Raw genomic sequence first — 22,641 nt, forward strand, 5'->3', positions numbered from 1 at the left:
TCACGAAGGTAGTTTAGCCAGTGAGTGGTCTACCCTCTCCACTCCTGCCTCTTACTCCCATATCTATTCAGCCTGCCTGCCCTCCCCCAGACAGCCCTCCTTTATCAAATCCAACCAGAGGTGCAGCCTGTTCCCTTCCCACGTCCTGCTCAACAAAGCATCCTGTGCGGGCTACCTTTAGTAAGTCACCTCACCTCTGAGTCTCAACTTCCTCATCAGTAAACCAGGAATGATTATAGCTGTTTTGCAGAGTCACTGCTGAGCAAATGAGATGCACAAATTATTTCTATAATATAAAACACTGTGCACACCTGAGTGGGATTTAACTTCAGCATTTTGCACAAACCTACCTTTGGATAACTGTACCAGGCTAGGGCGCTGTCTGTCTCCCTCCCTTCTCCAGCCCTCTTTGGGGCTGGTCTCCCTCTTCTGCTCATAGTCAGGCACAGCCCAACCTTCCCCTCCCCCTCCAGCATCCTCTCAGCAAGGGAACCCCAGTGTCAACCTCTAGCTAACTGTGCTGTAACAGGAGAGAACCAGGTTTGAATCCCAGGTCTGCCTCTTACTGGATGTGAGCGCCCAGGCCTCCTTGGATGGCCCCAGACCCAAGATTCCTGGGAGGGAAGATATGGCCGAGACTCCCACCACTCAGTACACAGTCCTGCAACCAGGAGGGTGCTGTGGTCCTGAGTGGGCAGGAGGCTACCGACCCTGCCAGCCCCTCATGCCATTCGCCGGTTACCAGGCATGTGTGGCTCCCCTCCAGCTGGAGGAGTCTCCAGCCAGAGGAGAGGCTGAAACGTCCAGCCTCACCCTCCCCTTGTCCCTCAAACTGCAAAAGGAAAGCAGGCTGGAGGTCAGGGAATTTGGTTCCAGTCTGTTCTGTCACAATATGGGTGAGATGCTGGACTAGTTCCTAACCCTCTTTGAGTTTCAGTTTGTCCATGTGTTTGTTTCAGAGAAGGGATTGGCCTGGACCAGTGGCTCCTAGAGTGTGGTGCCCCCACACCTGTAGTGGGAGCAAAAGGATTTACGTGGTACCCTGATACTTAATAACATCTTACTAGTTATGTAATTTTCACATGTGTATTAGAAAAGGAGGATAATAAATCCATCAAAGGTATACTACTGCTTAGGGAGAGGTAAAAGTGGATATTTCAGCAACAAAAGTTAGACAATTTAAAAAAACAAGTATAGGTGGTGTATGAACTCATTCATTCAACTGATATTTATTGCACACCAACTAAGGGCCAGGCACTGTTCATAGCCATGAAGAGACACAGATAAAGCCCTGCTTGCATTCTAGCACGGGAGCCAAATAATAAATAAGACTATTTCTATAATCTTATTATCTTATCTTATTATATTATATATCTATAATCTTATTCTATTACTTCTATAATAAATTCTATAGAATTTACCATCTGACTTACAACTAAGTCAGATGGTAAATTCTATAGAGAAAAATAAAGCAGGGGTGGGAGATACACAGACTGCCCAGGGTGGGGAGTGGTGTGCAAAGGTGAATAAGGTAATCAAAGGAGGCATCACTGAGAAGTCACATCAGAGTGAAGAAGTGGAGAAGGTGAGGGAGTGAGGCTTGTGCAGTTCTAGGGGAAGAGAGACGAGGCAGAGGGAACAGCTAGTGCTAAGGCCCCTAGGCAGGCTCGCACCTGGCAGGTTGAGGGTGGTGCACGTAATGTGGAGGTGGGACGTGAATAAGGAAACCAGGTTCTCTAGTGGTCTTTCTAGTGGCCTCCAGGGTCTCAGGGATCCCCTGCATTGCAACCATTTGTGCTTGTGTGCACATGCACACACACACCCTGCAACACACACATTCTGGACAGCTCCCTCATGCTGGTGAGAGCCTAGCCAGCAATAGTGTATCTTCCTCTGCACACACACCCACACACAAAGGTGCTCTTTGCGTGTGCACCCACAGAGGGGGAAGAACCTGCACACCAGTGTGCGTACACATAGCACCCGTCGGTATGCATGTGGAGACACACAGGTACTCAGGTGGCAGACTGACACAGAGGCACGTGCAGCAGGTACACACCTTATGGGCGGACATATGTGTCTCCCTCCTGCCAGCCTGCCCTGTCTCTGAGTTACCAGACCACCCTTGCCTGGAGGGCAAGTGTCCCGATGGCGTGGTTTCAAATTCACTTCTCCACATCTCTGCACCTCAGTCATGGTTTCCCATTCCCAGGGCTACATTAAAACCGGCCACCTGATGCTCAAATGTCCCAAGGGATCATGTTGCTGTGGAGAATGTCCCCTTTTCTACCCCTACTGCAGTTAAATAGAAAAGCCAGGTAAAATGCCTAGCCCAGCACTGTAAGCAGGATCAGCCACTACTGGCATCATCGCTCATCACAGTCATCCCTGGCTTCATGCCTTTAGGGTGCTCAGGGGGCAGCTGATGAGTAGAAGGAAAAGGCCAGACTGGGAGCTTCAGGCCTGGGTTTTAGTCGCAACCTGGTCTCCAACACATTGCGAGGCCTCAGGCAAGTCCTGTCCCCTCTCTGGCCCAGATCGGAAACCTGTGGGTGCGGCAGAATTTCTCGGGGAGTGTGTCCAACATGCCAGATTCCTGGGCTCCTCCCTAGACCCAGGACCACAGAATATGCACATTAACAGTCTCCCTGAGGGGTTCTGAAGCACAGCTAGGTTGGGGACCCAGTGGGCTTTAGAGCTCATGATTTTATAAATGTGTTTATAAGTAAATGAACATATAGGGAAATGCTTGGAACATAGTCTGGCAAATAGACCCACGTCAACAAAAAATAAGTTTGAGAAAATATATTTACATAAGGAATTATATGTAGTAATCATACACCAGCCTTGAACACGCACACACTTATAATTTTCCTAGCAGCTTCACATCCGTCAGAGAAAGAAGTAGAGAAGGGATTGTGATGCTATTTTAAAGACTAGAAAACTGAGGCAGAGAAAGGTCAGGGGGCCTGGCCAGAATCTCACAGAACACAGGTCTTTGGCTCCCAGCCAGAGTCCTTGGCTCAGCTTCTTTAGATGTGCCACCTCGGGGCCTTGTCACCTCATCCCATAACGTTTTATCCACCCAGCCCACAGTGGGCATTGTGTACACAGCAAACATAGTCCTTCCACTCCAGGTGCACTGACTTCTCCAGTCACTTGGGGTTCACTGGCAATGGGACAACCTCAGCCAGTTAATTTCCTTCCAGCTGAAACGCCCTTCTCACTGGATAGGGCAGGGGGTTCCCAAAGCCCTAATGCTCCGTGCTACCATTTGATCTGGAATGGTGTTTCTGTTCCAGCCAACCTGAGTCCAGACCTCACCTGAGCAGATCTCTACCTTGTATATGCTAGGCCTCAGTTTCCTCCTCTGCGAAGGGGTCTCCTAATTCCTATCCTTCAGGGTGATTGTGAGGATAAGGTCTTCTGTGCGAAGTACCCAGCATCTCGCCTGGCACACACGCTTCTGCAATGCTGGAGCACCACTAACTTGCAGGCTAAAGTGTGAGCTCCTGGAAGACAGGAACCCACACAGCGGTCATCAGGGCACCCGCACCTACCACGTGTCGTATGCTTGATTAATATGCACTCGAATGGATGAGAAATGAGATATCATCTCGAACTTCTTCCTGATCCCAGCTCATCATTGTCCTTCCTGACCCATTTCCCAGCGTGGGGGCTGGATGCACAGAGCAGAGATGCTCGGGGCCAGAGGGATGGGTCACGGGTCCTGGGAAGACACTGATGAAGGCCGCTGGGGAGGGCCGTGCTCTGGGAGACCTGAGTGCAATCCTGTTGACTCAGAGGCATAAATAATGCACTAGCACATTCTCTGCTCGCCGTCCTGTCATGCTAAGAATAGCACCGGCTACCCTTTCAGGGATTTCTCAGGGAAGAGAGGAGGGCACCGAGATGGGGACAAGCAAGAAAAGGCATCGCTAGACTGTGGACCATCAAGCGCCCTTTCTTCAAGCCCACCTTTCCAAACCCATCAAACTGAGGACACTGGAGGTCTGAGCTGAAAGGGCTCCTGGGGGCACCTGGTCAGGAGAGGCCTGAGGAGATGGGGCACCACCCATCCTCGCCCACTGGGACTGTTTCTTTTCCTCCTTCCTTCTGATGCCCATCCCAATAAAGCCCATGCCCCTAGCCCATACCCCAGGATCACCACCCCCAATCATGTGATGAACAGAGTGGGTGGTTCCCTTCTTAATGTGTTTTCATCTGTAAGACTTTGGAGAGAGAAGAAGATTCTATAGCTTTTAATTTAACAATTTTTTTAAGTTTAAAAATGACCGACTTAGTGCCTCTCTTACTTTAATGTACATAGTAATTACTCAGGGTTGTTGTTAAATTGCAGATTCTGATTCAGGAGGTCTGGGGTGCGGCCTCAGAGTCTGCATTTCTAAGAAGCTTCTGGGTGAGGCTGATATTGCATACATGATTGCCATACAATGAGTACAGAAAAACTAGAGTATTTCCCTATAAACTAGATGGAGAAACCGAGGCCCAGAAAGGAAAAGGGATGTGCCCAAAAGCATACAGCAGAGCTAGGCTCAGAACACAGGCCTCCTGAATCCTCCTAGGGCTTGGTCCTAGAGGCTTTGGGGTTGAATGGAGGTGCCTGGAGTGGGACAGGGGACAGACAGCAGTTTCAGGCAGCAGGAGTTGGCCCGGGGGGCAGGCCTTCATTCAGCCAAAAGCTGGACCTCCTGGGGTCCACAGGCTCCCACAAGGCATAAAAGGAAGTAAGAATCCACCTGAACAGAGGCACTCAGCTGAAGTCACTGCAGCCTCCCGCTCAAGATCATGCCCTCATCAGCTTGCATTTGAGGCCTGAGGGGCTGGTACCCTTCTGGAAGGCAGGATGAAACAGGGGGCTATTAAAGTGCAAACAAGATCCAGGCAGAGGAAGATGAGGTCTGAGCACTCTGCATTCAGTCATACTGAGAAGTGGCTGGGGGAGTGCGTGGGGGGCGCCCACTGCACTATCAGGATGGGCATCGGAAGGAAAGCAGAAAAGAAAGGAGGCAAGATCAGCCTCTAAGACCAACACTAGGAACAGCTCCTCCTTCCTAGGCTTGGCCTCAAACCCCTTTGCAGGCTCCAGGCCCTGCATGACTAGCCCCACTGCCCCTCCATGCCATGTTGCAGCTCCCCTCACGGTGTTTGCCCTCCCTACACGCCAGCCACGCTGGCCTTCCTTCGAGTGCTCAGACAGGAACCAAGCACTTCGCACCTCAGGGACTTTGCACTGGCTGCTGCTTTTGCCTAGAACCCTTTCCTCCCATACCCCTCAGTTGTCCCTTTCTGGCCATACTTCTCATCCTTCAGGTATGTTTACAGGTCTCAGGGAGGGTGCGCCTATCCTGAGAGGTCACATTCCTCTGCCATAGCATCCTCTACCTCTCCTCCAAACTCTCATGAGATTTGTAATTCCATCATCATTTATTTTAGTGTCAGTCTGCTCTGCCCCATGGTAAGGAGGCCCCGCAGGGCAGGGACCTTGGCTATCATTTCTCTGCTATGTTCCTGCCCCCGTGCCTAGGCCATAGCTGGGCTCAGTAAACATTTCCTGACTGAATGAGGGAATAAATGAATAAAAACAGTGCTGACATCTACCTCCATGGTTCCCAGTGACCTCGCTCACCCTGGAGAAGTTGTAAAGGACCAGGACTTGCAAGATTATGTGGGTCTAACCCTCTGCTCTGCTACGCTCCAGCTGAGTGGACTTCATAGGTCATATCACCTCGCTGAATGGCGAGCGCTGTTTGTCGGGTCTAAATGAGAGGTAGAATCTGGGAAAGGCTCTGAAAGCTAGAAAGAGCTTTAACTGGTAGCTCTACTCATCCGTGTTTGAGGCCCAGAGAGGGAAAGGGCCTCATTCAAGGCCACACAGCCAGTGTGTGGTGACGCCAGACCCCCCCGTGGCACAGCTTAAAGCCAACAGGCCCACCCAGGCTCAGTGAGGGCACCATCTGGCTGGAGGCGGGGCAGGGGTGGAGGAGGAGAGGAGAGGAGGTGGCTGGGAGCATCCAGCCTCAGGCCCAGAGCCAGGGTTGGGGTGGGAGGGGCCCCCAGCAGGAGCCCTGAGTGGGGCCTGGCAGCTGGGCATAGGGGAGCCAACTGGCTCAAGCTGGGTGGTGGCAGGCCTGTTCCGAATGCGCGTGACCGTCTATTTTTTAATCAGCACCCTCCCCATCCCCCAACTTCATGTGCCCTCCTAAAGGGTACATATTAGGAATCATGTCCTGGCTGAGACCAGGGGCCACCTTGGAGATTGGTGGGAGGGTCCCCAAGTCCCATATCTTCACGAAGCCCACAAGTCCTAAGCAGCCCAGAAGGCAGTACAGGAGACTCAGGGAGCCTGTGTGGGCTTGGGCCTGTCCCTGGACTCTCTGACCTCAGTTTACCCTGTCTGTACAGTGAAGAGAGTCATGCCAGACTCCATGGCAGTTTATTACAGCTCAGGCTCTTGGGACCCACTCAAGATTCACGACACTAATGACGCTCACTTGTCAGGCCCTGGCAGAGCCTCCTTTGCCCACAGCATTCCCGGGGCACACATGATCCTCCCTGACCTACTCCCAGGGGATGAGGGGAGAAGATAAGAGGCTGAGCTGGCTCAAGGGTCAACCTCAGAACCCCAGACCCCAGACCCAGTGAGGCTCCCCCTTCCAGCACCTGAGGGGCAGAGATGATGAGGATCAAAAGGGAAAGAGGTGTGTCATTAAGCACGTGGCTTGGCCCCTTTGAGCCTCTGGCACTCCGCCTAAGGCAGGAGAGACCATGTTGTGCAGGAGTTAAGCATATGGGCTTTGAGGCCAGACTGCCTAGGTTTGAACCTGGCCAGTTACCAGCTGTGTGATCTTGGGAAGCTCACTTAACCTCTCTGTGCCTCAGTTTCCCATTTGTAAAATGCTGATAATAACAGGACTTACTTCATAGAGTTGGTGACGTGTAAAGAACTTAAAACACCCTGGCACATAGTAAGTTACCATAAATGTTAACTATTTATCAAGAACTTTGGCTTTTACCTATCGAACACTCTTCTTCGTCTCCGAAAGATTTTATTCCAGAGGATTACATGCAAGGGTCTGACGTCAGCCCACTCTCCGTCTCTGAGGCTCATCCAGCCTGCCCCTTCCTGAGCCACCCTGCTGACCACCCTTCCTGCCAGCCCAGTGGCTTTCGCGTCTGTCGAGCTCTTTCACACTCACGATCCCCTTATATCCTTCTTAGTCCATTTCATAGTAGCTCAGAACCAAAGCCTGAGCCCCAGAGGAAGCCAATGATTTGTCCAAGACCACCAGCTTGTTGGCTAAGGCTGGAGGTTCAAGTATCCATTCCTGAAGCTCGATCCAGGCCCTTTTCCACCATACTGTGCCCATCCTCCCACTATCAAACCTGTTCCTGGCTAAACGTCAAAAAGTAACATATACTGAGATATGAGTCTTCAGCGAGTGTCCCTCTTCTCCAGGGCTTGCTATTTTAACAAAGATCAAAACATTATAATATGATTTAATAGGTAATAGTTATTTTGATCATCTCATTTAATTTTCAGAACAACAGAACAAGGTAGGGTCTGTTATTGTTTCTATTTTATAGATGAGGAAACAAAAGCCTAGAGAGGTTATATAACACACTCAAGATCTCCCAGCAAGCTGGGGAGAGAATCCAGGGGTCCAACCACAGGATCTGTGTATTAGGCATGCAGGAAACAGCTAGCACAGGAGCAGACCGAATTTTGCTTCACCTGCAGCAGCCCTGGGAGGCTGGACAGGGAAGGGTAGGGTAGGGTAGGGTCAACACAGCACTATACTATACTGCCTCACTGAGTGGAAAAGATGAAGCTAGGATGATGGAATTTCAGGCAGCGGCCAGTTGGTAAAGATTTCATTTCGGAGAGAGAGGGCTTTTGTGAGCCTCTGGAATTACAGGGCCTGGAGGCTGTCCCCACATTGACTTCTCCTCTGGCCACACTGGGTAGCGATTGAGCCACAGTGTCCAGGGACAGTTCACAAAGGACTCTGAGCTCACACACACACACAGGCCTGGTAGAGCCCAGCTGCCCCTGTGACCAGATCACAGGCCTGGGTCCTTTGGGTGGACAGCCTGAAGCCCTGAGGGATGAAGGCATTTTCATAACCTATAGCCAATGCTCACCCCACTCCCTGCCCCCAGCTCTTAGTTTAGACCCTTCACCAGCCTCTGAAACATGCTTTCTCCCAACCAAATCCCTCCCATTCTTCTAGACCCAAGTTCTGGACGTGCCAACTCCACAAAGGCAGCCATGACCACACCTTCAAATAACATTCAGGGTGCTGATCCAATGTCACCTCCAGAGAGAGGCCTTCCCTAACCACCAAGACAAAGAACCCCTCTAAGTGCTCTTCATCTTAGCAACGTGGCTTTTTGTTTGTTTTTCATGCTACTTTTATCTATCTGAAACTATCTTGCTGATTTCTTTGCTTCCCTTTTTCTTGTCTATTTCCCCAATTAAAAAGCAATCTTGAGGGCAGGGACGAGTCTATCTTGTTCACTATTGTAACCCCAGTGCCTAAGGATCCACGCACCCCATTGCTAGACAGGGACACTGAGGTCCCTAGAGGGCAAGGGATTCACCCAAGGTCATACAGCAAGCAAGTGGCAGAGGTCGGCCTAGCACCTGCAACTCTGCACTACGGCCCAGGGCACTTGGCTTGTCCCCATCCCCACCCAGGTTGACCCTCTGTTGGCCTATCTTGTCCCCGTCTTCACACTACAGTGGGGCCAGAGCCTGCCAGTCCTTGACAACAGTGTCCCTCTACTGCCCCAGGGGCCTTCAGTGCCCCAATCTGGGCAGCCCAGCCTGCTTCCCCCTCTGTCCCTCCCTTCCTGGCATCAGCATCTCCGATGAGCTCATGTCTGGAAGCCTGGGAGCTGCCCTGAAGGAAAAGGTGCCTCCCAGTTCGGGCCCCTAGGCCTGGAGGTGTGTTCAGCCTTGTGGGATAGCAGCCCTGGCCAGTGGAGAAAGTGTGATGACCCCTGCCCAGCCCAGCGCCGTGCAGTGGGCTCAGGGAGACACGTGTCATCCAGGGAGATAGAGCACGACTAGGGGTAGAGAGGAGACGGAGAAAAGGCTCCTCCTGTGCTTCTCCCATCTCTCCAGGTGCTCCTCTGCCACACTGGCCCCTCCTGCTTGTCAAGGAGCTGCTCTGTCCCAAGGAAAGGGGGCTCTGTTGCCTTCTCCTCACAGAACTACCCTGAGCAAATCTCTTCCCCTCCCCGGCCTCAGTCTCCCCAACTCTAAAATGGGGAGATTAGATAAAATGCTGACTGCAGAGGCTAGGGATCAGTCGGGAACCAGGCCCTGAATGCCACAGGATTTTTTTCTTTTTGCTTTATAATTATTTTTTTACCTTAGGGGAAAGGCAACAGATAACAAGGGAGGGAAGGAGTTAAAAGGCCTTATTTTAATAATGTACATGCTGATTCCAACCACAGTTTAATTTAGGTACCAGTCTGGGGGCGGGGAGGTGGGGGAGCCGTTTCAAGGCCTGCAAAGTGGCGATGGGTAGCCAAGATGGCATAGCAGCAAACAGTTTGCTTTTGGGAAGTTCTCTGAATCTCAAACCAGAATGATCCTAGTCCATTCCCCTCGTTGTACAGATAGGAGAGAGAGGAAGAGGAACCAACCCAAGATCCCACAGGGAGACAGAGGCAGGTGTTCCCCCACCTCCCAAGCAAACAAAGTATTTTCGCCTCCCTTGAGGTCCCGTTCCACTGCCTGAGATAACACAGCAAAGCACTGGGAGGAGGAGGAGGTCATCAGTTTGTTTGTGGTGCTGTCCCCCAACACAGGGTGGGGGCCAGGCCTGGGGGTGGTGACAGTCAGGCTGGCACCAGCAAGGCTTCCAGCCCCCTACCCCAGCATACCCTAGTCCCTCTGATCAGCAACCTATCTCATCCTAATCACGCAACATGACAGGGCTGGGGCAACCTCCGACTGCCGCTACAGCCACTACCAGTCCTGCTATCTCCAACGCAGTTAGCCCCTCAGGGGCCACCCGCCCACCCTCTCACTGGGAGCCAGAGAGGGCAGGAGGCTTGCCCCAAGATCACAGAGCAAGGTGGTTTACTCCGGTGCCACCTGCCACTCAGGGTAGGACGGGGACGGGGGCGCATGCTGCTTCCCAACTGGCTCTTGTCTCTGTGAACAACCCAGGCATGGAACACGGGAGGTCCTGTCCCCATCCAGAGTTAGCCTATAACTTGGGGTGGAGGTAGGGAGGAGGGAGACCTTTTCTCCCGAGTTCTCAGAAAGGTCCTGTCCGGGCTCTGGATGGAGCCCCCTGATTCCACGGTGTAGTGGTTAGATAGGAGCCCCGCCCTTCACCTCTAGGGCCTCCGCGCTCACCTTGGCAGACTGGGCAAACTGTGAGAATGCGGTGTAGAGCCCTTAGGACAGTTCCCCCTCTCCCCCATAGGCACTCAGGAAAGGCCTCGGTTTCCCCAGGTGGGGCTCGCGCCGGTGTTCCCCGCGGTTTGCGGGTTCCGCGTCCTGCGTGCCTCGCCCGCACAGCCGGTCCCGGGCGCCCCGCCCGCGGGAAGGGGTGAGGGCCCGGGCCCAGCACACGCCGTTCCCGCTGCCCCACAGGCGCCCATGTTGGTCAACCCCCGGCAGAACCCAACCCGCCACTTCCCGGAGTCAAGCCGTTCCCCCCTTCCCCAGAGCGGGCCGGGGGGCGCAGACCTCCGGCTGTCGCCCACCCGCCAGCCCGCGGCTGCCCCGGCCGCGATCTGCTTGCGGGCTGGGGCTCGAGGGCTGGAGCTCCCACGCAGTCCGGCTTCGGGGCGTGCTGCTGAGCTGCCGCGGAGCTTCGAGATTTCCCCAGGTCCCCGCCTCCACCCCACCGTACAGGTAGGGAAACTGAGGCCCAGAGTGTAGCAGCGACTCGGCCAAGGTCACCCTGCGTGTGGGGACTGGAGCCCAGGCGTGCCACCTCCACATGGGCGGCGCCTAGACCGGCACAGGTGGGAAGGGGCGAGGCTCGCTCGGCACCGGCACCCCTGCCCGGCCGGCGCCCCTCACTCACCTCCAGCCTCCGCGCGCGGTCCCTGAGCTCACCGGCGCCGCCACCTCCGCGCACCTGGCCACGTCCGTCAGCGCGCCCCGCCCTGATCGAGACCCCCGCCGACCCCCCGCCCCCCCGCGCCGGGCGCCCCCTCCGAACCTCCGCCACAGCCCACTCCACCGCCTAGCAGGCTGCTCCGGGACCGGGAGCCGGGAGGGCTGGGCGGGCTGGCGAGCCACGCTCCTGCCTCCCTCCCGCTCCCCGGGGCCCTAGCGCCGCCCTTCCCTCCCGCCCCGCCCCGCCCAGCCCTCGGAGGTGCGACTCCCTCCGCCACGGGCTAGGCCTCCCGTCTCCCCTCGGGTCCCCTCTCTCTCCCTCTTTCCTCTCCCTGGCCTCACTCTCTGCTGCCGGATTGTCTGTCTCTCTGTTTCCTCCCCAATTTTTGTGTCTCTCGATGGGTCCCTGAATCCTTCTGCTTTCTATTTCACTCAGTTTCTTCATGTCGCTCCCATCTATTTCATGCCCCCCTCTTCCCTCTATCCTTCCCACTAACCCCATTTTAAGTCTGTCTTTGTGAGTCCCCATAACTGACACCACCTCCCATCTCCCCAGCCCATTTCCTTTCAGACCCAGATGCAGTACCCTCATAGGCCCGTCCTCTCCCTTCTCAGCCCCAGTAACTAGAATAACTGTCTAGGACTTAGGCAGGTAGGACTGCCTAAGTAGGCCTTGGCAAATGGAGGTTGAGGAAGGTTGTCACCTCCCAGGCAGTCTGGGGCCATCCACTGTCTTAACTAGTGGGCCAGCAACAACAAGGGCAGTGCCTTTCAGAGCCCCATGGCAAGGGTCATTGTGCATCAGAATCTACTGGGGATGCTGTGAAAAGTCAAGATTTCCACAATCAGGTGCCTCCTCCCAGTGGTGGAGGGGCTAGCAATGGGCTTGGAAACCGGGCTGATAAGAAGCACCTTTCATGCCCCCAACAATTCTGAAACAAAGCACGTGGAAAAACGTTGTCCTGGGTTTTCACCGAAGTTTCCCTGGGTTCCAAGTACCCCACCCCTTTAACCAGGGTGGTTCCACTTTTGTGTCCTTTATATCAAGGTTCTGTGTTTAGATTTCTGCTAGAGGAAGTTGGAAATGTGCTGATGTAAGCCTACTCACCCAAGGTTCTGTGAAATGCAGAGGTGCAAGTGGCCTGGTTTTGAGACGTCCCCTGTCCCCAGTGGGTGGGCTTAGAGTGCATGGGGTCAGGTGACAGAAGGGACAAACCCTCCCTGGCTGCTGACCCTCTGCTTGGCTTCATGGCTTCAGAGAATCCCTCTGACCCGGTGGCTGCTCTTGTGCTGGGGCTACCCCAGGTGACAGTGGGGGGATGGAGGTGGGCACTGAAGGGGTCCTGGGGATTGGCATCAGGCAGGGTATTGCCTGCTCTGTGAGTGCACGTGCTATAGCCCAGCCTGTGAGAAACCAGGAAACAAACCGTGTGGGAGAGAGAAAGAGAGAGAGAGAGGGAGGGAGGCTAGGATTACTGTGTGGGTGGGTATGAAAGTGAAAGAGATGGGGGAAAGGAAGGACAGAAAGTGGTTCGGTCTGTATGTGGGTATGTGACAGTGGGTGTGCAGAGTGGATACGCCTGTAGGAGAGAGTGTGTGCATGCAAGAGAGACTGCACAGTGTAGGTGTGTGAGCAAAAGAAAATGGAGAAAGGAACATAATTTTAACCTGTATCTAAGGGAAGGAATATGTGTGCTTGTATGTTTTCAGGTGGGACTGCTATGTATGCAAATCTGACACGTGCGTCCACATGTGAAAGTTAAGCATGCATGGGTGAGGGGGGGGCGTCTGTGGGAGGGTGTGTGCCAATGTCTACCCCATGCATGGGTGTGTTGGTGTCTGAGAGCATGCATGTGTGTGCATGTGTGTGCAGTTGTGAATATATACACATGAGCATTTGCATAAGAACATGGTGTGTAGACATCACTGTACATACACATGTGTTTGTAGGGAGTGTGGGCGAGTATGTGTGGGTACATGTGTGAGGTCTATGAGAACCTGTGAGCCCTGCTCCTACACCATCACCCTTATTAGAGTCACCGTGGTTGGGGAGGGGAGGGAGAGTGGGCAGCACCTTGCCTCTCTGTCTGCCCTCTTTTCCATGGGCCTGAAGAACAGGGGCCTTGTCCTTGGCCCAGGGATCAGCTCTCATCATGGGCGCTGACTCCTCTGCCTCAACAAGATAGACATGGCCAGGGGCAGGGGCTCCTCTGACAACCCAGATCCACACCCCCCATCTCCACCCCAAAGGCTTGGAACAGTGTCCACTGGAGTTGGAAAGGTCTCCAAATTCGCCAGATAACCTGGACCTCCAGAACAATGGCCTGGAGAGGAGGGGCTGGATTGGCAGTGGATCCCAGGTCTCCCTGAGTGTCTCCAAGGAGGAAGGGGTATGGCTTGTCCACCATCCCTCAGAGTCTGAACAACCTTTCCCCAGCCCCAGGTGGGTGGAAGAACACTGCCTGCTGCCTTGTCTCCATGGAGACAAGGCAGCACAGAGGGTGGCTGAAAGCATGGGCCAGACCTCCCAGGGTTCAAATCTCAGCTCCTCCACCCACTGGCCTGATACTTTGACAAGTCACCTAAACTTGTTATGCCTTAGTTTCCTCATCTGTCAAACAGATAAGAAAGTTATGAACTTCAGAGGGTTGTTTAGAGGATGAAAAGAAATAACCCATGCAAAGCATTTAACACAGGGCCTGACAGCTGAATTGAGGGGCAGAAACCCTGGGTTCCAGCTATAGCTTTGCCACCAGCTTACTGTGTGACCTTGGACAATTCACTTGCCATCTCTGGACTTAGGAATCTCCACAAGATTATCTATAGAATAATCTCAATAAGCCCTGCCAGTTATGACCAGCTGAGACTTTGTGGGAAGTACAGCGTGGGTCTCTCTTGGTGAGCTATGGACTAACCAGCGCTGATGAGGGGCCCTATGGGACACTTTCCTTCCCACGTATCTTCTCTCAAGTTGGCAGCAGCTGATGGCAGGAAACTTGAGCTGCAGGCTGCTGCCCACCTCATCTCTTTGCATCCCCTGACCCTCCAGCCTGCCAAGGACCCCATTCTGCTCTGCTCAGCTTGTACTCTGGCCTTAGCAAAATGTCCCTGGAACCCACCCACCCCAAGTGGTGGATACCCAAGGCAGAAGATGCCGTGACCCATAGTTAAAACTGTCAGGGAGCACTCAAGAGAGGCAGGTATAATTGCGGAAGGATGGGTGTAACTGTCTGAAGATGCTTATAATCCTTTGGCAGTAATGGGAGGAAGTTTTAAAAGGACGCCCTAATCCGCTAATAACCTGGCAGCCACAGGCCTCTTCCCTCCAGATCTCTGCGTAGAGAGAAGGGACTCTGGCCACTCCCTTTCTCAAGGGAGCAGAAAGGCCAGTGTAGGCTCTGACCCAAGACCACCCGGGTTTCTACTCTCTCCCAAGACCCAGCTTCCTTTCTGCCTCCACTTCTGAGAAGTCTCCCCTCCCCACTCCATCCTCCTGAGGTTACTCCTACCTCTTCTCTCCCTAGAACTGTTCAGGACAGAACTAGATAACCATCTGGCTAGATGTTAAAGAGAGGAATGAACCAGACTGTGGGCAAGAAGAACAAGACCATAGTCTCAGCTCCAGCACTGACTGTGACCTTGGGCAAGGGACATAAGTTTCTGAACCTCAGTTGCCTCACCTGTACAATGGGGAGAATAATAGCTGCCTTGAAAGGCTAGAGTAAGATCAACAAGAATGAGATACCATGAAATGGGCCAGCTGTGTGTGAGAAGCCAACAGGAGTCGGTACTGGTAGTTTCTCCATATATGGTCTCTTCCCCTCAAGGGTGTCAGCATACAACTCTCACCCGTGTAGATCCAGAGCACAGTGGTAGCCAAGAGCAAAGCCCCACATTCAAAACACTGTGATTGAATCATGGCTTTGCAGCTTGCTAGCCATGAGTCTTGGACAAGTCACTTATATTCTCTGAGCCTCAGTCTTCTCTTCTGTATAATGGAGATAGTAACAGTATGTCCCTTATGGGGATTGTTATGTGATTAAATGAAGTGATATGTGCAAAGCTCTTAGCACAGTGGACTTGGCACATGAGGGCTCAACAAATAATAGCTCTTGTATTGTTGCACTGACGATGATCATTTTAGTTGTTATCAACATCCCTTACATGCTTATCTAGATTACCCTGTAACTTCCCCATAGCTCTATGAGGTAGATAGGGCTCATATTTTTATTTTATTTTCACAGATGAAGAAACTGGGAAGGGATTTTGGGGGGCTTGGCTAGTTGCGTCAGGTCCAGAACCAGCACCCATGTCTCCTGACCCCCAGCCATGGTCTGTGAGAGGGAAGGGAGCAGGTCCTGAGGCTTCTGGCTCTAGGGGACCTGGATTTGCGTCGACTCTGGTGTGGAGGCCTGTCTCCAAGTTCAAGGCTGCTGGATCCTCCTGGGATCCTCCTCCTACCTACCCCAAATGCACTGAAGGCCCCTCCTTGTTCCTGCCTGGCTCCCTACGTGACCCAAGCCTGGGGGCCATGGGGGTGGGGAATGGTGCCCGTGGGGGGTGGTCAGAGCCTGGAGAGAATTATTTCAGAGAAAGGAGTGGGTGGGAGGCTGGTGAGACGCCAGGCTGGGTGTCGGCGACGCCTGCACAGAAATGAAGTGCTCCTTCAGTTTCCTGACGCACAAGCCCTCCCAGGCCTGTGTCCCCCGCACGCCCTGCGCCCCCGGGATCTGCTGGCAGCGGCTCCTGCCTGAGCGAGCATGGCCCGGCTTATGTCCTCCCCATCTGGACCCACTTCAGCGTTGCCACGGACCCAGCGGTGGAGGTGATTCAGTGTGGGTTTCCCTGTCCCGCCCTGCTCTGCCGACTCTTGCCGCCTGTGGGAAATTGATCTTCCTTCCTTCCTTCCTTCTGTGCCATGCACACCGAGCTCTCCACTACACAATGTCATTGAGTCATCACTGCAGCCCAGGTGACGTGCCTCTGTCGCCTCTAACAGATGGGAAACCGAGGCCTGGATGAGGAATGTGGGCTCGGCTCAGCCACCGACAGGCCGAGTGACCTGGAGCAGTCTCCTCCTCACTCTGGGCCTCAGTTTTCCCACGAGTAAAATTAGGAGGTCGGTTTAGATCAAAGGCTCAGTCTGTACCTCAAAAGCACCATGAGGGCAGGGACCACATCTGTTTCGCCCCATGCTGCATCCCCAGCACCCGCAAGTAGTTGGCACTTAGTATGTTCAGCAAGGTGGTCCTGCCCCATCAGTTGCTCAGACTCTAAGGTCATTTGTTACCACGAATGATGAAAGGGCAGACAAGAGTGAGCTATGGGCTTTTTTTAGCCAAGCATGATAACGTGGCTTTCTCTTGCTGCCTTCTCACGTGCCCCCTTTGGCAGAGAAAAGAGTGGACTTAGATGTGGTACAGCTGGAATGACACGGATGGCACAGCCTCCCCTGTCTCTCCACAGCTGTTAATCTGGGCAGGCCCGTGGGACTCTGATGGTCTCTTGTGTACCATGGGAAAATATGGTCAGGAGTGCCTGTGTTAAGGACCTTTGGCGTCCCCCATGACTCTGGCAGTCCAGGGGAAAAGGGCCATGAGCTTACCTGGTTTCTGGGCAACGCTGGGACCAGGACTGGGGCTGAGGCTGGCTGTCATCACCTGCTGGGCCTTCACTGTGTCCCAGTCCTGGCTGGCTCTGTTGTCATGCTGGGAACCCCTTCGTGCCTCCCTGGAGCAGCTGGGTGACTGGACGCCTCGGGCTCTGGGAAGCTGTGGTGCCCCTTGGGTGGCTTTGCAGGCGTTGTCCTCACTCCTTCTGGCCACTTCATTTTCCTCCAAGTCCGTGAGCCCCGCCTCTCCCTGTAGGCCCTCCTCGCCGCCGCTATCCTCGGCCTCCAAGGCCAGACACCTGTAGCTCCCGTCAGGAAGCCCAAATGTGCAGGGCGAGGACTTGCCTTTGCTGGGCCCCAGGGGCGGGGGTGGGAGGTGAGGGCCCAGCATGGTGCTGCCTCTCCTCAGGGACACAGAGAAGCTGGTGCCTGGGCTGAGGCCAGGACTGGAGGCTCCCGAATAAGCCCTGGTCTCTGCTCTCCTCGGGGCCTTCTCTGGCTCTCTGCAGCCCTGCCTTCCTCAGCCAACTCACAGAGCTGGAATGGGGTCCAACTGTTAGACTTCCTGGACTGGGTGGGTGGTGGACCACCAAGCCCTCCTCCTTAACCCGTTTCTCGTCTGTGAGGCCTCCCCTTCAAGATGATCTATCTGCAGAGGGAGAAAAGAAACAGTGCATGAGACGGTTCTCTGTGTGTTCCAGGCTGAGTCTCTGAGTCCACTTTAGGGGAACCCTGAGAACTGAACTGACTGGGGTTTGGGGTACGGGTCTCATGTGTCCATAGGAAAGTCCCAAGCTTCAGTCATTCGACATCCCAAATTTTTGCCCCAATTTTTGCCATATCCTTATGCCACTTACACTTTATTTGCTTAATATCTTTCCGTAAATCAACTTTAAATAACTTACTTCTATTACTTTAGACTTATCTTAAGCAATAATTGCAGAGAAACCGCAAATATGTTGTGCTAAGTCATTTTCTCCCTTAATACACATTAAATAAATACCTAGTCATTTAGAAATATTTATCTGGGCACCTCCTAGAAAAATTCTCTCATGTGTCACCAAAGGTACATATGCCCCAAGGAATCACAGCAATGGTGGTGCAGAGGGTGCAAGACTGGGGCCAGGACCCCCTGAGGAGGCTGTGCACCAAGGGATGTGGTGCAGTGATATGCTTACATGCCCAGGCTTTGAGCTAGAATCCCACCTCTGCCACCTGTGTGGCAGGCAACAAGTCCCATGACCTTTGTGAACCTCAGCTTCCCCATCTGTAACATGGGAACTGTAATATTTCCATCATAGTGTTGCAACGAGGATTAAGTGGGAAACTGCATGCAGAGGACTGAGGACAGATTCTGAGACATAACTTAATACATGTTGACTATTCTTTCATTCCACCAAAAACTTTTGAGCTCCTGTTTACATTTTAGACACCATAAAATGTACTAGGGCTACAGTGGGACTAAAGAAGACATGGTACTCTGGCTTGTGAAACCTTCAAATCTGGTGGGGAGAGCTGTGAATGACAACAGGGACAATAATAATAATAGTATGATTATTTAGAAATGTTAAAAACGATGGCAATCCAGGAGAGAGGGGATGGAGTCTTTCTATAGGGATGCGCGGAGGGGATGGATGGGAGAGAAACTTGGGTGGAAAAATTGGCTGGGCGGGGAGGCAGATGGAGAGTGGGTGTGAAGGAAGAGGGAGGAGGCTAGGATGCAGCCCAGTTCGTCACTCTGGTGACAGCGTGATTTCGTTAATAGAGATCAGAATAAATGGTTAGGAACAGGTGTTCAGGGGAGCAGGGAGATGAGTTTGATTTGGGATTTCCGGGGGAGATGAGCATGGTCAGCTCCCCAGGGAGGCCTGAAGAGCATGAGAGAGTTCCAGGTTGGAGACAAAGTTTTAAAAATCATTTGTGGAGGCCCCAGGCAGAGGTGGGCAAGATGCCCCAGGATGGGCAGGTAGAGCTTAAGTCAGGGTCAGTGACCAATTGCACTCGGGAGGAAACCTTGAAGTTTATAGATATTGGTTAACAGATCTTGGATTCCACCACTGCTTAGCTGTGTGAACTCTGGAGAATCTGAACTCTCTGAATGTCACTTATCCTGTTATAAAACAGAAAGAGAAGAATCCCCCCACCTCCTACTGGCTGCCCTATGGGCGGTGAGAATTCTGAGAATTGTGAAAGACTGTGGATGTTGACGACCTCAGGGCCTGGGTTGACCTCTGCTGCTGTGGTACCTGGAGGCCATGCCTCCACCCCCAGGCAGGGTCAGGCATCCCCCACCCCAGTAGGCTCCTATGAGGGAGGTACTGTTATTATCCCATTTCGGAGGTGGGGAAATTGAGGATCAGAGAGGCGAAGTGACTTCTGGCTTAAGTCACACAGCTAGTAAGCGATAAGGCTGGTCTCTGAACCCAGCTCTGGCACCTTGACCATGATGGTAGACACAGAGAAGAGAGGCTCCAGGGCCTCATTCATCTCCAGATTCCTTCTCACTCTCCAGCTGCTGCCAGATTTCTGCCATTAGAGTTTCAAAGAATCTTAGAATCTCACGAAGGGCCGGTAGAATTCTGAAGAGACCTAACTGGCTGTTTGACCTTGGGCAGGGGCCTTCTGCACTCAAGTCGGTTTGCCCAAAGGCACCATGGTGGGCTTGAGCCAGATGATGCTGGAGGGTCCAGCCAGCCCTGGCATTGCAGGATGCCATGATTCTAAGCCTTTGGAGCCCTCCATCGCCACCGCCACCCGCCCCACCATGGAGCCAGATGGCAGGAGGCAGGAGGCAGGAGTGGGTGTGGGGGGCAGGGCTCCCCGGGACGCCCCACAGGGCCTTGCCTCACTCTATGCCTGCTTCTGTTTTGCTGTATTTGACGGTGGCCACGGTTTCCAGGAAAGAAGACAGAGGCGGAAAAGTTAACTTTCCGCCACCCACACAAATATTTTTGGCCGGCGTTGTCTTCGCACTGCCAAGCCGGGAGGGAGGAGTTGGCAGGGGCGCTCCAATTCAAGTCTCCCTCCCAAGGAGGGAAGGCTCCCAGCCCAGCTGGGGGGTCTGGGCAGGCCCCATTGTGGGCCCAAACCCTGGAACACCCACCCTGCTCAGGAGCCCGGGGCAGGGGCGGGGGTGTCAGGACCCGGAGCAGTAATGGCAGCTGCCACTTACTGAGCATCTGCTGGTTCTTGACCAAGGCTTTGACCTAACGCTCCTGCGGGACAGCCACATGAGTGCTGTCTACAGATGAGGAAACTGAGGCATGGAGAGAGAAATTCTGCATCCAGGGTCACAGGGGGCTGAGTGGTAGAGCTGCTGGGCCCCGTGCTCTTACTCGCACTCTCAGTGGCTGCAGACTTGACTCCAGAGAGCCCGCACAGCCCCTGAGGTTGCATGCTCAGACACAGCACACCTGTCTGTGTGGGCACGGCTCCACCGTGGGCAGGAGAGAGCCTGCTCCGGCCTCCGCAGAAACGGGAGGGGGAGCCCTCTAATACCAGCTTCCCCAAATCCACAGCCCTCCTCTGGCCACAGGCCCAAGGTTCCAGGCCATCCAGCCTCAGCTGATAGGGCTGACAGAGTCCAGCAAACCCACTGTGCTCATCTCAGAGAGGGGAGCTCTGAGCCCAGAACAGGGAAGGGGTCACCCAGGTTGTACAGAAGGTTCAGACACAGGCCTGGCATTAGAGCCCAGGTGTCAAGACACCTGCCTCCAGCCTCTCGCAAAGCCCTGCTCCCTCCTGAGCGGTCAGCCTCCTGTCCTCCCTCCCCTCGCCTCCCATGAATCCAAGCAGGGCCCCCAGGACCAGAGGCCTAGCTGAGCATCAGATCTCTACAGCCCCTGTCCGTGCAGCTCTGAGAGTCTGCCGAGATCTCCAAAGGCTCCTTCAGTGGTTGGCTTCTGCCATGAGTGGGCCCAGGGGACGTGGCATTGGGAGCCTCACGTCCCTATGTGGTGGAGGAAGGGCACTGGCTTTGGAATCAGATCTGTGTTTGAATTCTGACTCCTCTGTTCAGTGGTTGCCCGACTCTGGGCAAGTCTCTCTGTCTTTGTGAGGTTCAGTTTCCCCTTCTGTAAAACAGATTAAAACAGAGCCTACTTCACAGGGTTGTTGAGGGATTAACTGAAAAATACAGGCTCGTTCCTTTACTTGGCAGGGGATGAGGGAGCATGGCTGGGGGCTGCTCACCTATGGGTCTCTGGGGATGCTCGGCTCACAGGCCAGGTGAACATAAAGCACAGTCTGGCCTGCCCTGATTCTTCATCGTCTTCAGTGCCCTCAGCCTGCTTTGCAGCTGCAGAGGAAATAAAGGGAGTGAGGAATGCTGAGGATCAGGGCTTAAGTAGACACATTGCAGGGTCAGGCATGGGGTCCTAGTTTTGACTTTCCCCCTGACTTATTGAGTCAGTGCTGGGGAAATCACAGGATCTGATTCTGTAAGGGGGAGACTAGAGTAGGCAGAGAGGGGATAAGCAGCCCAGGAAGCTTAAACCCTTATTCCTCTGAAGGACTCCCTACCTGGCCTCCCTCCCTGCAATCTCTCCCTGTCTCCATCCTCTACAGGATCTGGTCCATTCTTCTAAAGTGTACCTCTGAGTGTGTTGCTCAGCTGCTCAGGAACCCTCTGTGGCTCCCCATCGCTCATGGAATAAAGAAAAGTTGCCAACAAAGGGAAATGCAGATTCAAAGGCAGATCTCATGATTCTTGGCTGAGGGGAAGGAAGGAGGGCTTCCTGGGGATGATGGATGATGTTTCAGTTGAATTTGAAGGATCTGGGCAGGAAGTGTTTGACATTCTGATGAATGGAGGGTACTCCATCCATCAAGGCCCAATGAGGCAAAAAGGCAGGACCATTTGAGGATGAATCTGGAGAACCACAAGGGCCTGGATAGGCTGAGGCTAGGGCACGTATGGCAGGGCAGAGGGAGGTGAGGCTGGGAGAGAAGGTGGCCAGATTGTGACAGGCTTCAGCTGCCTGCTCTCTCCTGCTGGCTTGAGAGGTAATGTAGAGGGTAGCCCTATAGGGCTGCGGGAGCCATGGCAAGGCCCAGCTTTGGGGGTGGAAGTGGAGACGGCAAGGCCACAGCAGAAGGTGGAGGCTGAAACAAGGGCTGGCGTGCAGACACCTTTGTGAGAGGAGCATTTTGAAGTGATTTCCTCAGCACTGGGCACAGTGCCAGGCACATAATCACAATGACAAGGATGATGGCTGAAGTTTATGAAGTGTTTACTACATCAGGTGATACTCCAGACACTTAGTGTACATTGACTCATGTTATCCTCCTCATCACAACCTTATAAGGAAGATACTATTATTATCCCCATTTTACAGATAAGGAAATTGAAATTATGTGACTTGCCAAGCTCACACAGCTAGTGAATGGCTGAGTCGGGCGTCATATCCTGATAGTCCAGCTCCAAATATCCCTCTTATCCATAGGCTGTACTGCCTTAATAGTTTAAGTAGTTACTAAATGAATGAATGAATGAATGAGGAGGAAGAATGGAAAGATGGGAGGATGGGAGGATGGAAGGGAGAGAGGGGAAGATTATCTGCAATGCTTGGTACACTGCCTGGCACATAGGAGTCACTAAATAAATATTTATCAAGTGGAATAATGGACTTGGAGTAACTGAGGTACTAACTGTATGTAGAGCCTAGGGACAAAATTGGAGTCACTCTGGGGAAAGGGGTGACCCAGAACTGGTCCAGATGGCTCAGGGTGCACCTACCCACCCCACCCCTGTCTGGCAGCACCCTGGCATTAGGAGTGGGGTGGAGGGTAGTGTCTGGACTGTCCAGAGCTGAGTTCTCTTGGCCGCTAGGAAGAGAGCTTTTGTTGTCCTCAAGAGTCTGAGCTGAGAGTATGTTCCTGCCTTAGCGCTTTTCTCTCAAGGAAGGGATGGGAGCCA

General features: G+C 53.4%; 1 protein-coding gene across 4 annotated transcripts in view; it reads right to left on the minus strand.

Annotated features, from left to right (window-relative positions):
• The window catches only part of SYNPO (synaptopodin), a 54,770-nt gene that overhangs the window by 19,814 nt on the left and 12,315 nt on the right, over positions 1-22,641 (minus strand). For 2 of the 4 annotated variants that reach the window (XM_082622252.1, XM_082622250.1), the window contains exon 2: positions 16,719-17,373. In XM_082622252.1, the coding sequence (XP_082478378.1) occupies positions 16,719-17,115 (397 nt within the window). In that variant the 5' untranslated portion in view covers positions 17,116-17,373. Of the gene's footprint in view, positions 1-11,216; positions 11,273-16,718; positions 17,374-20,915; positions 21,022-22,641 lie in introns of those variants that run through there. The other 2 variants (XM_082622251.1, XM_082622256.1) reach the window with 2 other exon arrangements.

The sequence above is a fragment of the Mesoplodon mirus genome, assembly GCF_964341445.2.
Source record: "Mesoplodon mirus genome assembly, chromosome: 5".
In the NCBI taxonomy this organism is placed as follows: Eukaryota; Metazoa; Chordata; class Mammalia; order Artiodactyla; family Ziphiidae; genus Mesoplodon; species Mesoplodon mirus.